General features: G+C 40.3%; 1 protein-coding gene across 4 annotated transcripts in view; it reads left to right on the top strand.

Annotated features, from left to right (window-relative positions):
* The window catches only part of RALGAPA2 (Ral GTPase activating protein catalytic subunit alpha 2), a 529,040-nt gene that overhangs the window by 223,446 nt on the left and 289,911 nt on the right, over positions 1–15,683 (top strand). For all 4 annotated transcript variants that reach the window (XM_077486017.1, XM_077486019.1, XM_077486020.1 and 1 more), the window contains one exon: positions 13,537–13,665. In XM_077486017.1, coding sequence (XP_077342143.1) covers positions 13,537–13,665 — 129 coding nt within the window. The remainder of the gene's footprint in view (positions 1–13,536; positions 13,666–15,683) is intronic.

The following is a 15,683-nucleotide window of genomic DNA, read 5'->3' as shown; positions in this document are numbered from 1 at the left end:
CACATGTGTGGTTTGAACACTGTTTTCATATGTGGACGCTGCTCATGTATGCATTCATTTCTGCACGCAAGCTCGGCAGGACGGGGTGCAATAAAAAATGTTTTTATTATTTATTTTACTTTTTATTTATTATGTTTACACTGTTCTTTTAAAGAAAAAATGGTCACTTTTATTCCTATTACAAGGAATGTAAACATCTATTGTAATAGAAAAAAGCATGGCAGGACTTCTTAAATATAAGATCTGGGGTCAAAAAGACCTCAGATCTCATATTTACACTAAAATGCAATAAAAAAAAAAGGCCCTTTAACTGCTTGCTGCACGCCAACCGTCAAATGTTGGCAGAGCGGTGCAGCTTTTGTTCTGGGATGCCGAGCGGCTGTTGCTAGGACACGGCACGACCCTGATCTGTATAAAGAGCCGCGGCTCTTTAACCATGTGATCGGCTGTGTCCAATCACAGCCGGTCACATGTAAACAAGGAGGTGTCGGTAATCGGCTCTCCTTGCCTCTCATTGAGTGTGAGGAGAGGAGAGCCGATCAGCTACATCTCCTCAAAGGGGGACATGTAGTCAAGCACCCCATAGTGGTGTGAAACATGTCAGCTTTTCATTAATCCTGTGCCTCCGATGCCTTTGTACCAGAAGAATTTTTAAAGGCCTTTAACAAAGGTGTCAACAGAGTGCGGCCGTCCAGTCTTTTCTTCGATTTATTAAAAATTTTGACTTGTGAGTCCAGAGCACCTTTCCTATGTTTTTGTGTGTAGTTGAGTTGCTTGATCTTGTTTCCATGTCGGTATAGCTTTTTGGCCACAATTCTTCCATGAAGATCACTTTTGTCTAGACTTCCCGGGCAAATAGATGGGTGTACCTGGGTCCCACTGGTTTCTGCCAGTTATGTGCCGATGGCACCGCTGGACATCTTCTGATGTCAAAGGGAAGTAAGCAAAGGGAATTAATCTTAGCTGGCCAATTACTATGTCTACAGTCCTCAACATTGCCTGTTTCTTTGTACTTCTTCAAAAGAGCTTGCATAACAGCACATCTTGAAACCTCAGTCTGCTTTGAATTCCTTTCCTGGGAGAGACTTTGCTGATGCAGTATAACCTACTTTGTGTACTCAGTCCTGCCGTGATGCATGACCTGTAACATGAAACTTCCACAACCTCACCTTAGTAGCAGAGTATGGCTGTTCCTCACCCAGTTTTAAGTCTCCTACACAACTTTTTCTGTTTCAGGTAATGACTGTGTTTCAACCTACATATGGAATTGATGATCATTGGCACCTGCTTGGTATAATTGGTTATTCATACACCTGACTCTAATCCTAGCACACACCTGACTCTAATCCTAGCACACACCTGACTCTAATGAGCTATGGCTAAGCACCCTATAGTGGTGTGAAACATGTTAGCTTTTCATTGATCCTGTGCCTCTGATGTCTTTGTACCAAAATCATTTTTAAACCGTCTTCAATAAAGGTGTCAACAGAGTGCGGCTGTCCAGTCTATTCTTCGATTCATTCCTATATGCAGAGCCAACACCTGTTTCCATTAGCAGGTGGGATGCATTATGAGATGTCTGCCTAGAGCAGTTTTCTTTGGTTGTTTGTATTTTAAACCCCAAACATTGTTGACCTTGAACTTTTAACATTCCCACAGCGCATTTATGAAAGTATTTTCAAATTTAAAAAACTATAACTGAGCCATGTATGTTATATTTTCTTTTTTCCGAAATACCCTTTTCCAGATTACTAATTAAAAAAAAAAGAACAGCTTGCCCTGCTTCTGAGAAAGAGATTAAAGGTCTATTTGGTTACACTGCAGTAATCATTTTCCCCCTGCACAAAAATATCAGGTTAAAAATAGCCATACGCTTGCATATTTATCTTCCTTTGACCTTTTAGCGTCCACAATCATTCGTGCGTTTGCTCATTGTCTTTTCCTTCTATGCTGGAGATTGTGAAACCCTGTGTAGTAATTGTCCTGCTTAATTCATTATCACCTCCTGAGCTCTGTTAAACCTCTGTAGTCCTGAATGTCGGAGCGTGACGGCGGCACACGGGGCCGAGAGGGTTAAGTCCACTGTCACTCACCCAGTTAATCATCTGAAGCTGGCACACCTAGGGTACCATTCCCATTCTGCTACCACAGAATTTTCATTTTAAATTGAAAATGGTTCATAATGGCTCTATTTTTTTTTCTCCTCCTGTTTAATACTTTTCCATAACAACACAAGCACCAAATTATAGCTGTGCAATTATGTAAACAATGGAAATGCTTGCAGAACGCATCCTTCCTCCGTCGTACCATTTCATTCCACGTAATTGCCGATAGCTTTGCAGCCAATAATAAACAAAATTATTTTACACATTTATCGCTCTAAAGGTCAATTATGAAAGTGCTGCAGAAACAACGTTGCTCAAATTAGTAAACCAATTTCTGTTGCCACCACCATATGTTTCTTCCTTGTTGGCTGTGTTTTTCCAGTCACTGTGTACATACAGTAGCATTCAATTAAGGTGATTCATTTACTAGGCAGCATGCTTTTCAGTGCAGCTTGTGTTTAAGGACCTGCACTTTGCATTCTGGAAGGCAGAGCGTCTGTTTGCATGACGTGATTTTTTTTTTCCTGTCCCTTTTACAAACATGAAGATAAGTAACATATGTTCATGGTATGTCAATTCTCACAGAGCTGGTAAAATCATGTCTTACTTTGTAAAGGCAAAATACAAATTGTCAGGTTTCTGGCAGCTTTTACATTCATTTTAATTTTATTCTTCATATTTTTAAAAAAATGAACCTTATCTAAATTAGACATTTACACTTTAATTTTAGAATATCAGCTTCTGAAAATCTGATGGTGTGTATGGGGGTTTAGTTTCTGTCATGTTTCAGGTATGGGAACAAGGGAGTTTGCCCCAGTGGGTGTCCTTTCTGCTCAATACACCATGTCTTGTGTAGATGGGCAAATACAGTGTGCTTTTAGGTGTATTCGGATCAGTTTGAGATGTTTTTGAGTTCTGAGTTTTTTCACAGGTGCATCTGACTTGCAGTTGACCTTCCTCCTAAAGGCTTAAAGATAAGGGCCCTTCCACACTGATATAATGATCCTGCATTTTTATCTTGCAGATGTTTCTCTTTAAATCCAATTGGACTCTTCACACCGCTGTGTTACAATGGCGGTGGGTTTTTTAAAAGTCCTGCCTGCTACATACTCTGTGTGGTTTGGAACCGCACCAAAAACACAGCTTCCTATTAAGATTAATGGAAATGCCAGCAAAATTGGAGTAAAAACACACCGTGATTTGAATTTTTGGTGTGTTTTGCAACCCAAAAGCAACAGCGCCAGAAACGCAGCAAAATATTTTTTTTACTGCAATTTAGCTGCGGAGCAGTGTGAAAGGGCCCTTAAAGCTCTTTCACACTGCTCTACTTAAAGTGCTAATATACACAAAAGCAAACATTTTATTATATTGCAGCTTACCACTTTTTAGATGCAATGGCTACATTAGATTTTTTAAAGTCATATTAAAGGTTGTTTTAAAAAAATAAATGACAAACGTCCTACCTGCTCTGTGCAGTGTTTTTACAAAGGGCAGCCCTGATTCTCCTCTTCTCGAGTCCCCTGCTGGGGCTCCTGACTCCTTATCTTCTCAGAGTGCCACCATAGCAAGCAAGCTTGCGCCTGAGCCCCGCTTTGTATGTCCATAAAACACAGAACGGAGCTTAAACCCGCCTTCACTCCCTTCTCGCTGGCTCTGATTGACAGCAGTGGGATCCGATGGCAGAGACCCGGAGAAGCAACTGCTCTTTTGTAAATCACTGGATCGCAATCAGGCTCAGATAAGTATTAAGGTGAGCTGCATACTGAATGCATTGAATGCATAGCCTTTAGAACCATTTTAAGGCTTTCTTTTTTTCACTTTTTCATCTGGTCATCTGGCCAGCAAGTCTGTGGTTTTAAAAAAAAAACAAGCTCCCTTGCAGATTTTTGGGCTACAGGGAAAGCAGAAGGGGAAGAAAGCCTAAGACTGGGTTCACACTTTTGTGAATTGGATGTGGGTTCTCCCCCCCGGATCCAATTTGCATGTCAGGAGACTGTGACCAGCTCTCTATGGAGCCGGTTCACACAGCTCCAGGACGACTGTGGAGCGAATTGCACAGGAGTCCTGTGCGTCTTCCGGTCTATTTCAGGTCCGAATTCAGCTAACATTTCAGACCAAAATCGGACCTGAAATGGTGAGCAGGGACACCCTAGACTCCTTGCTCTGAGCTGCTCCGCGTGGCAGTGTGAACCCAGCCTAAAAAAATTAAAACTATTGCAGCCACCGCATCTAACAATTGGTAAACTGCAATAAATTACATTTTAGATTTTGGGTTTAATACCACTTTAAAAACACTGTGTGCATTTTTCAAAGACACATATCACTGTGTGCTTTTTGGTTTCCTGAAGGCCAGCATGCACCTGTTAAACATGGACATGTGCCTCAAAAAAGTGATTTTTGAGTCGCATGCACATGACTTTTGATGCACGTTTGATGTGTTCCTATTGACTTAGAAATGGTGCACACCACAAAAACGCACTCTGCATGTGTGCTTTTTATGCATTTTCAATGTGATCCAGTGCTTTTTTTCCCCCTTTTGTTCTCTTTTCCGAAGGTTTCCCAAGATTTATTTTTGTTGTAATGTGTTTGTGCGGTTTTGACCCATTTCAGTGCATTTTTGACGTGTTTTACTGGGGTCGGTACAGTTCTGTACATAAAAATGCTGCATGTTCTACTTTTTTTCTGGAACTGAAACGCACTAGAACTGACTGCACTGGTGTGAACTATGCCGTTGGAACCCATGTATTCTACTTTCCTTGCGTTTTTATGCATAAAAAAAATGCACTTGACTACATCTGGTGTGAACTGGCCCTTACAACGGAAGGTGTGCTTTTGGGAAAAAAAGGAATGCAGGACTTTTCAAAATGCAGCGTACCTGCAGCACAGTGATGTGAACAGTTACTATGGATTTAAAGAGGAATCTTATTTATGTGAAATCACAGCAGCAGTCTGAGAGGGGTCTATCTGTTAAAGGTCTTGTGGTAGCAGGCAATGCCTCCAATGTTGAGCATCAATTTAATTTATCAGGCTGTTTTCTATTTTTTTTTTTCATTATTATTATATTTATTGCAGGTAATGAGCCCTTTCAGCAGTCAGAGGTGCTTGTTATTATCACACCGAGGGAATGTTTTGACCTAATAGCAAATCACTATGTGACAGACCTCTGATCATATAATTTGTGCACACATCAGAGTGTTTTCTAGAATGAAAACAGATTTTGGCTTTTTGTTTGGTTTGTGTTACAAATAGAATCTCACTGGATGCCTAGGCCAGTGCACACACTTTTCTTTTCAGATGTTTTTGATACGTAAAGTTGATTAGTTCTTATCCTAAATAAAATAACTGAATTAATAGCAGTAGAATACAGTCTGAGGCTTCACGTACACGGGACATTTTTACAACCTCCCTTGAACGATTTAACTTGACAGATAGTAACGGATGTTTAAAACATCCGGTTTGTCGCGTTTACATGCTACATTTGCAAATAGAAGCGTTTTAAATAGCCAAAAGTGAAAACCGCCTGTAAACAAAGAGTGGCTAAACAAGAGTCACCGCGTTTACATGCGTGTACAAGGAATTTGGTGTTTCAAATGCCTCCGAACATGCGCTCCAAAAAATGCTTTTAAACTCAACCGAGTAAAAAGTGCCAAACGGCCCTGTGTACATGTACTGGTAAGATAACATAGAGGAGAGTTCAGGGGCAGCAGGAAAAAAAACACCCAACTGCTCCTAAACATCCGTTAACCAGCAGCAGTGTACATGAGGTCTGAGAGATATCACACCAAGCTTGCTGCTTCGTAGTACAATGATAGGCAGTATTTTGTTAAACCTACATTTTCTTGTTGTATTACAGTAATACTTGCAGTAAATAAAAACACAGAAGGAACCCTTACTAAAGCCTTGTTCAGATGTCACGTTGGGGAAATGAGCGTTGCCGCTTGCAAATCCAAATGCTTGATATACACACGTTTCCACGGGCAGCACATTCACCTCAATAGGCTTCACTATGTGCATTTTTCACCCAAAAGAAGCTCCTGCTCCTTTTTGGGCAACAAGCTTAGTGTGATTATTAAACTCACGATTTGCTGGGCAACAGTTGTGACAAGTTTGGAGTGCCATCAAGAATAATGGCACCCAAATACTTGTTGTACCTTTTGCAGGCGAGTTGAAATTGCAGTCAAAATTGTGGCCATTCCAAATGACTTAATGTGAACAGGACCTAAGAAAACCACTGATGCCAAATATGCCAGTTTTCCCATAGTTGCATAGTAGAAGAGGTTGAAAAAAGACACAAGTCCATAAAGTCCAACCTATGTGTGATTATATGTCAGTATTACCTTGTATACCCCTGTATGTTGTGGCCGTTTAGGTGCTTATTTGATAGTTTTTTGAAACTATCGATTCCCCCCTCTGAGACCACTGCCTGTGGAAGGGAATTCCACATCCTTGCTACTCTTAAACTAAAGAACCCTCTATGTAGTTTAAGGTTAAACCTCTTTTCTTCTAACTTTAATGAGTGCCCACGTGTCTTGTTAAATTCCCTTTTAAAAAAGTTTTATCCCTATTGTGGTGTCACCAGTACGGTATTTGTAAATTGAAATCATATCCCCTCTCAAGCATCTCTTAGATAGAATAAGTTCAGTGCTCTCAACCTTTCCTCATAACCAATATCCTCCAGACCATTTATTAGCTTTGTTGCCCTTCTTTGTACTCGCTCCATTTCCAGTACTTCCTTCCTGAGGACTGGCGCCCAGAACTGGACAGCATACTGCAGGTGCGGCCGGACCAGAGTCTTGTAGAGCGGGAGAATTATCGCTTTATCTCTGGCGTTAATTCCTTTTTTTAATGCATACCAATACTCTGTTTGCTTTGTTAGCAGCAGCTTGGCTTCGCATGCCACTGCTGAGCCTATCATCTACTAAGACTCCCAGGTCCTTTTCCATTCTAGATTCCCCCAGAGTTTCTCCCCCAGTGTATAGATTGCATTCAAATTTGTGCCACCCAAATGCATTATTTGACATTTTTCTACATTAAACCTCATTTGCCATGTAGTTGCCCAACTCATTAATTTGTTCAGATCGTATTGCAAGGTTTCCACATCCTGCAGAGAAGTTTTTGCCCTGCTTAGCTTAGTATCATCCACAAATACAGAGATTGAACTGTTTACCCCATCCTCCAGGTCATTTTTGAACAAACTAAATAGGATTGGTCCCAGCACAGAATCATGTGGGACCCAACTACCCACCCCTGACCATTCCAAGTACTCCCCATTTATCACCACCCTCTGAACTCGCCTTTGTAGCCAGTTTTCAATCTATGTACTCACCCTATGGTCCATGCCAACGGACCTTATTTTGTACAGTAAATGTTTATGGGGAACTGTGTCAAATGCTTTTGCAAAATCCAGATACACCATGTCTACGGGCCTTCTTATTTAGATGGCAACTCACCTCCTCATGGAAGATTAATTTGTTTTTGCAAGAACGATTCTTTTGAATCCATGCTGATTACTGCTAACGATACCGTTTTCAGTGCTAAAATCTTGTATATAGTCCCATATCCCCTCCAAAAGCTTACATACTATTGATGTTAGCCTACCTGTTGTGTAATCCCCAGGGATGTATTTTGGGCTCTTTTTAATTATTGGTGCTACATTGGCTTTTCTCCAGTCCGCTAGTATCATTCCAGTCAGTAGACTGTCAGTAAAAATGAGGACATTAGTTCTTTTTAAAGCGCACTGGACGTTAAAATAAAGTTATGGAAACGCCAGCAGGTTTGCAGTGAGTTTTTCAACAATTTAAAAAAAACATTTTTTTTTTTTTTTATTCAATGGATCATAAATGTTAAATGCTGGTGAGCCACATTTTTGAGTGTTGATCGGTGTTTTTTGATGTTAGAGTGTTTTTTACAGCTGAAAAACTCTTCTCAGAACCCACTAGTTTTTTTGTTTTGTTTTTTAAAGCCAAAAAAACGCCCCTGGCAAAAACTGCTAACAGCCTATGGGTGCATGGACACATAGGATAACATTATGGGGAGTTTATAAACTGTGGAAACAAACATCTGAAGCCAAAAACAGCTTCTGTAAAAACATCCAGTGTGCACGAGGCCTAAGAAAAAAGCAACTCAAATGAAAGATTCAACTAAATCATCAAGCCACCCCACCTTTATTTTCCATTTCTGGTTTCCTTCTTCGTCATCTTTCTTTACTTCTTCTGTTCCGAATTCAGTTGGGTTTCATTGGGTACAAACAGCTCACCATGTATCTGACAAATGTAAACAGTAGTAAACTTCCATAGCCAGCGGATTTTGTGTTCAATTAAAAAAAATAACTTGACAACGTAACCCTAACACAAAATAAATGAATAAATTAGTATTATTCTTGTTACTAGAAATGCATTTTTTTTTTTTGTTCAGGTGTGATTGTTTATTATTATTATTTTATTAATATTTTTCTTTTTTTTTTTAAAGGTTAGGGATTCATTATTATTTATGTATTAATTATTAATATTTTATTTTTATAAATGTATGATTCAATGTTTAGTTCTTTATTTTTCATTGATTTATTCATATATTACTACTATTTTTTTTTCTACATTTTTTTAATTTGAGGGGAAAAAATCGCAAAAAACGCATTACAAAATGTGAATAAAAACTGTCCAAAAACACTCAAATCTGCCCGATTCAAGCTACAAAATAAGCTCCAGAACTTTTTTGAACTTCAGGCAACTTAGAGTGAAGATGTGAACCGTCTCCACAGAGAATAACTGATATTATTTTATTTATTTTTTTCTTCTCCAGCGTTTTGGAGCTTCGAGCTGAAAGCTACAAAACATTTAGGTGTGAATGGGGCCTCAAGGATTCGGGTGGACAAACTGGCCAATTAAAGGCCAATTTGTTCGGTAAGCAGGCTTTATTCAGGTCACACTCTTGTTTAATCTGAAATCTCATCCCCACTTACTACCTACATTATACTGATAAACAACACCGCTCCACAGATGGTGCAATAGCAGAAGAACAACAACAGTCTTTATATCCATTCCAGAAGCCCCCCACTTCTCCGCTTCATATCTGCTTAGCTGTGACTTGTTTAGGAGGATGTGTGACCGCACACAGGACCAGTTAATGTACCTGACCGTTCAAAGCGTCACTATAAAAACAATATTATTTTCACAGACTCTGAGTTGATGTAGATGAGTTTTTAAGTTTAAAATATTGTGTGCTAGGATTTGCCATTTGCTTCTTACTTAATGGGTTCAAATAATATATTTTTTGTTTGAATTTCCATGGGCAACAGATGGATGTAAAAGCAGGCAGAGCAAACTTAGCAGCATAGCTGTTTGAGTTATTAATCTTCAGATATGCTACATTCTGTCACCTCCCGTAGCCAGGTTTGTTCGAAGCCTTTTATTGTAGCATATGTCAACAGATACGTGCTCCCATCTGCTGCATATAGTTTGCTGTCTGCAATGCACAGATGAGGGCACAGTACAATACCTAGCTGTGTCAGTAATTACAGGTGTGTTGTGGGGAACCCTCAGCTTTAATCAGCCCCTTAATTATGAAAAAGGTGGGTCTTTTGTTCTCTCTCGCACAGCCCCGGCACACTTTTTATGAGGCCCAGCATCCATCTGCTCACTCTCAGAATGTTTACTTTGACTGATATTGACATAAAAATGTATCAAAGGAAGTGATTAAAACCAGTTTACACATTAACCTGAAAGAAGCATTTAGGCCAGTTTGTTTGTCCAGTGAAAACACAATCTGTCGAGATGTCAGAAAAAAGATTGTGCATTTCATCTCAGCAGGAGGTGGGGGACGTGGATTTTGCCTGCAGAAAGATTCACCTTTAGTGGCAATAAAAGCATTGCAGCCCTTCATTTTTTTCTATTTTTTATTTTTCTTCATTTTGAAAAGTAGATAGTGAATGTACGTGAGTAACCAGAACTAATGAGATCCCAGCAACGTAGCCATCAAATACCACAAGGTCCCATAAGAATGTCTGCAGCAGCAGGGCTGCTGGTGTCCAGCTGTGATAAACACAAATATGGGAATAAACAGAAGAAACCCAGCCACCGTAGTGCTCCAAAGGCAAAGAAAGTTCAGCGGTATCAATGTTAGCTTATAGTGTGTTATTACAGAAAATAGTATATGTGCAACTGTCTTTCAGATATAGTGCCTTGAAAAAGTATTCATACCCCTTGAAATCTTCCATGTTTTGTCATATTACAGCTAAACACGTAAATGTATTTTATGTGATAGACCAACACAGACGGCTTTCACACTGAGCCACCCCGGGCAAAGCGACGCTATTTTTAGCGTCACTTTTCCATAGGTTTAGTGGCTCTTTTCGAATTTAACCCCCCCGCTAGCGGCCGAAAAGGGGTTAAATCCGCCCGAAAAACGCCGCCTGTATCGCAGCGCTGCCCCATTGATTTCAATGGGGAGCAGCGGTGAAGGAGAGGTGAGTTCACCGCTCCAAAGAAGCTGCTGGCAGGACTTTTTCTGACACCCTGCCAGCACACCGCTCCAATGTGAAAGCCCTCGGACTTTCACACTGGAGTGGATGGAGCTGCTTTTTTCAGGCACTATACAGGCAATATTTTTTAGTGCTGTAGCTAGCAGTGTGAAAGTGTGTCAAAGTGGCACATAATTGTGAAGTGGAAGGAAAATGATAAATGGCTTTCAAAATGTTTTACAAATAAATACCGGAAAAGTGTGGCATGCATTTTTATTCAGCCCCCTTTACTCTGAGCAGCAAGGTGTACTCAACAACTGAGATTTGCAACTGTGTTGATTGACCCAGGATACTTGGAATAGAGTGTCCATTTGTGATTTAGGCTGGGTTCACTCACATGCGATGCCAGACATTGCATGCGATTCACACTGCATTGCTATGCACATCACATGCGATGTCTGTGCAATGCAAATTTAGTCATGCAGTTTGTATAGCTCAAATTGCATCGCAGTCGCACCAAAAATGGTGCAGGGTCTTTTTTTTGGTCCACACTGGAATCAGAACGCATAGGTGGTCACACCCCTGCAACCCAATTCCACATTTCGCACAGCATTCTGTGAACTGATTTGGTGGTGTCTTTAACTTTTTATCGGTACCTACGGTGGTTCGCAGTGAGCAGTGTGAATTGCCTGTGAGTTAGATGCAATGCGGGAGATAACGGTGGATGTCAGCGGACATGTCACCGCTGACATTCGTTGCTTCATGGAGGTGAATGGAGAGTCCGATCAGGTCCACCTGAAAAACTGACAGATCTGATCGGACAGCATGTGTGAAAGGGGCCTTACTCTGATACCCCTAACTAAAATCTAGTGGAGCCAATTGCCTTCAGAAGTCACCTAATTGGTAAATAGAGTCCACCTGTGTGTAATTTAATGTCTGTATAAATACAGCTGTTCTGTGAAGTCCTCAGAGGTTTGTTAGAGAACCTTGGGGAACAAACCGCATCATGAAGGCCAAGAAACACACCAGACAGGTCAGGGATAAAGTTGTGAAGAAGTTTAATGCAGGGTTAGGTGATAAAACAAATATCCCAACCTTTGAACATCTCACGGGGCACTGTTCAATCCATCATCTGAAAATGGAAAGAGTATGGCACAACTGCAAACCTACCATGACATGGCCGTCAACCTAAACCGACAGGCCAGGCAAGGAGAGCATGAATTAGAGAAGCAGCCAAGAGGCCCATGGTAACTCTGAAGGAGCTGCAGAGAGCCACAGCTCAGGTGGGAGAATCTGTCCACAGGACAACTATTAGTTGTGCACTCCACAAATCTGGCCTTTATTGAAACCCTTTGTTGAAAGAAAGACATAAGAATTCCCATTTGCAGTTTGTGGAAAACACAATAAACGTGAAAGAAGGTGCTCTGGTCAGATGAGACAAAAACAGTTTGGCCTAAAAGCAAAACGCTATGTGTGGTGGAAAACTAACACTGCACATCACCCTAAACACACCATCCCCATGAAACATGGCAGTGGCAGCATCATATTGCAGGGATGCTTTTCTTCAGCAAGGAGGGAAGCTGGTTAGAGATGATGGATGAAGCCAAATAAAAAAATAGGGCAATCTTAGAAGAAAACCTGTTAGTTTGCAAAAGACTTGAGAATGGGGCGGAGGTTCACCTTCCAGAAGGACAACAACCCTAAACATACAGCCAGAGCTGCAATGGAATGGTTTAGATCAAAGCATATTCATTTGTTAGAATGGCCCAGTCAAAGTCCAGACCTAAATCCAAATGAGAATCTGTGGCTAGACTTGAAAATTGCTGTTCAGACGCTCTCCATCCAATCTGACAGAGCTTGAGCTATTTTGCAAAGTAGAATAGGCAAAAATGTCACTCTAGATGTACAAAGCTGGTAGAGACATCCCCAAAAAGACTTGCAGCTGTAATTGCAGCCAAAGGTGGTTCTACAAAGTATTGACTCAGGGGGGCTGAATACAAATGTACCCCACACTTTTCACATATTAGTAAATAATTTTGAAAAGCATTTATCATTTTCCTTCCGGTTCACAATTATGTGCCACTTTGTGTTGGTCTACCACATAAAATCCCAATAAAACATATTTACGTTGTAGGTTGTAACATGACAAAATGTGGAACTTTTTAAGGGGTATAAATACTTTTTGAAGGCACTGTATGTTTAGAAGGGTGAGGGACTTTATTTTTTACTGTAATTCAAGTCTCATTGGATTTAGCAGTGAATAAATGTGACTTTTTTGAAAATAAATATCTTTATCCAAATGTGCATGCTTTGTGACTTGAGTCTGAGGGTATGATAATAAGGTGACATAGGATGCTGCAAATATGAAATAAATGTGACATCATCTTATCTATATATGTAAATCACGAGACTGAATTAACAGAATTAAAAATTATTAGGTAAGTAAAAAAAAAAAAATCACACAACATTGAGAACTTGCTAGGGGATCTAATTGTTCCTATCCAAAACTAAAAAAAAAAAAAAATAGGGTTTGGCTGGACTGCCACCTGGCAGTGCTGCATAGTGATCGATTCTATGAAAGTGTCCCATTTCTTAACTGAACGGTAGCAATTTTGAAAATGTAGCTTGCCAAATCACTGAAGCCTCTATCCTATACTCATTTGAAAATAAAATGTCAGACCAAAAAATTGTGGTTAGTGCATGCAGAGAATAATTGCACAGGAACGAAAAATGTTATTTAAAATAAAATCTCGTTTTTTGTAATCTGTATTCTGTTATGGAGCTTATTAGTCGACGGACAGAAGACATTAATTTGCGACAAGCATAAGCTTTGGAGCTGTAATACATATGTATAAAACGGACTGTATTCTTTTGGGACTTCCAGTGTAATTTATTCATGCTGCCATTAAAAGTGCTATTTAAATCAAAGTCTGTGGACTAAGTTTTTTTTTTTTGTTTTATCTTTTTATTTTTCAGGATATTGTGAATACCGTCATAAAGCACTGCTCGTCCAGTTTCTTTTTCCTCAGCTTGCCCGGCTTCACCATGCTGATAGGGGACTTTATCGCAGCTGCGGCCAAGGTTCTCAGTACAGACATGTTGGAGGTGAGTATGACAATGCTCTTTGTGCACACCCTCTGGAGAGAGCCTAGTTGCTAACAAGGTTCAGATTTCTCCACTCTAACAGGTGTCAGCTCATTAGTGCAACGTGAAACTGGTCTCCAGGGGAAAGATACCAGGGCAGCTGACGTGTGAAATTGTAGGATAGGATGACACACTTCTTCTGCAGAGGTGTTTCATCAAAGAACTGAAGTTTGACAAATCATATCTTCACTAATATTGTGGCAGGAACTGTGTAGTCTTTGGTTTCACAGCCTCATTAGCTTTGTTCAATAAAGGGGACTGAAAATGGCAAGGTTTAGAAAGGTGCTATTCTGAAGGGCCCGAGGCTGCAGGACATGTCTTCTGTGTCAGAGGTGACCTGGCGAAAGAAGAAAATGCCATCACACGAAGTTGGAAGTTTTACAGTAATAGGAAACTAACAAACGGCAAACTTTTGGGGAAAAAAACAGTAGGCTGTTCATTAGTATAAAAATGTTGGTTTAAAATGAATCCAATTAGCTGATCCTTAGGTGACCAAACTTTATATTTTTTTTGTTTCTTTGTGTTAAACAGCGAGTTCAAGTGTTACTAAACTCACAACAGTAAAATCAGCATGTATATGCAGTAAAGCATGCTTGTTATACTCGCTGTGGAACCTAAGGAGTTATTTGTCTGCATTGTGTAAAAAGGCTGTCGTCTCCGATCCTCTCCATTTTCCATAGTCCCCAAACCATCTCTGGATAGTACAGCAGAGCTAGGGGGCAAGCTGCATGTGCTCAGTTTGGTGTGTATTGCTGGAGAGTTTTTTTTTTTTCTTGGGAGACTGCATGTGATCAGCACAGGGCCAATCAGCACTGTTCAGATAGAGGGTCAGGGGTCCTGCAGCCTCATAGGACAATCATAGGAGAATGAAAACGCCTATAAGCTTTAACCAGCCACTGATAGAAAGCACAAGACAGCTCTAACTGCTGATGAGAAATGGTATTTACAAATTTTTATATTTACTAAAACTATTGCATTTCCATGTTCTGTGTACCGTGGGAGACCAGATATAGTGAATGCAGGATCCTGGGTTTAGTAACACTTTAAAGTTTAGTTATCACTGTTTATGCTGCTGTATAACATAACTATCAGGCTGTTTGTATACGCTTTTTGTTTTTTCTTAGGAAAGGATAGAAAACCAAAGATTGCATAAAAGGTTCTGCCTATCTATTTAACAGTTCTTGGAGCTCCTTGAAGAATGGCAGGCTTTTATAGCTAAACTTCCCTTTCAAACCCTCTGTGAGAACACTTTTTGGGGTCAGTGTAGACTTAGCAGGTTGTAAGGATGTCTTGTATCTCTTGTAGTCCGGAGCCTCCATCTTCTTGGTGGGTCTCGCTGCTCTGTCGCTGTCATTCATCGGAGCCGCAATGACATCACTACCGCTCATGCGCACGGGAGCCGCCACTCGCGGTATATCGCCGTTAACTGCGGCGCGCTCAGTGCACCTGCGCGCCCCTGTCTACTGCGCATGTGCCGTAGACAGCGGTGCCTGTCTTTCAGCAAATATCTCCTAAACCGTGTAGGTTTAGGAGATATTTCTTGGACCTACAGGTAAACCTTAATCTAGGCTTACCTGTAGGTCAAAGTGGTTTGTAAGTGTTTACAACCACTTTAAGCTCAGTGATAACAGTTTAAAAGAGTCATGTAAGAGTCCTGTTGTTATTACCTAAAATATTTCAAAATGACTGAAATTCGTTTAGCAGCCTGTACATAGTGTCAGTCATCAGCCCAGAGCTCAGAGAAGACACAACAGTCTCTATGGGATTCTTTCAGCCTAACACCTAGCTCCATTTCTGCTCTGACAGCAAAACAATGCAAGTGAATAATAGCACACAAACCTATCCCTGAAGGGCAAGGATGTACTAGTGTAACAAAATAAGAGTGGAGATCCGAGATCTGAAGGGTTATGTTTAAAAGCTATGTTTTTTTTGTTTTTTTTTGGTCAATTCTTTTTTTATACTGTACAAGTTTTTTTATT

This window comes from Lithobates pipiens, unplaced genomic scaffold, assembly GCF_037356315.1.
Source record: "Lithobates pipiens isolate NorthernLeopardFrog02 unplaced genomic scaffold, aLitPip1_a1.2 Scaffold_18, whole genome shotgun sequence".
In the NCBI taxonomy this organism is placed as follows: domain Eukaryota; kingdom Metazoa; phylum Chordata; class Amphibia; order Anura; family Ranidae; genus Lithobates; species Lithobates pipiens.
The sequence above is the reverse complement of the archived record's forward strand: the minus strand, read 5'-3'. Positions and strand labels throughout refer to the sequence as shown.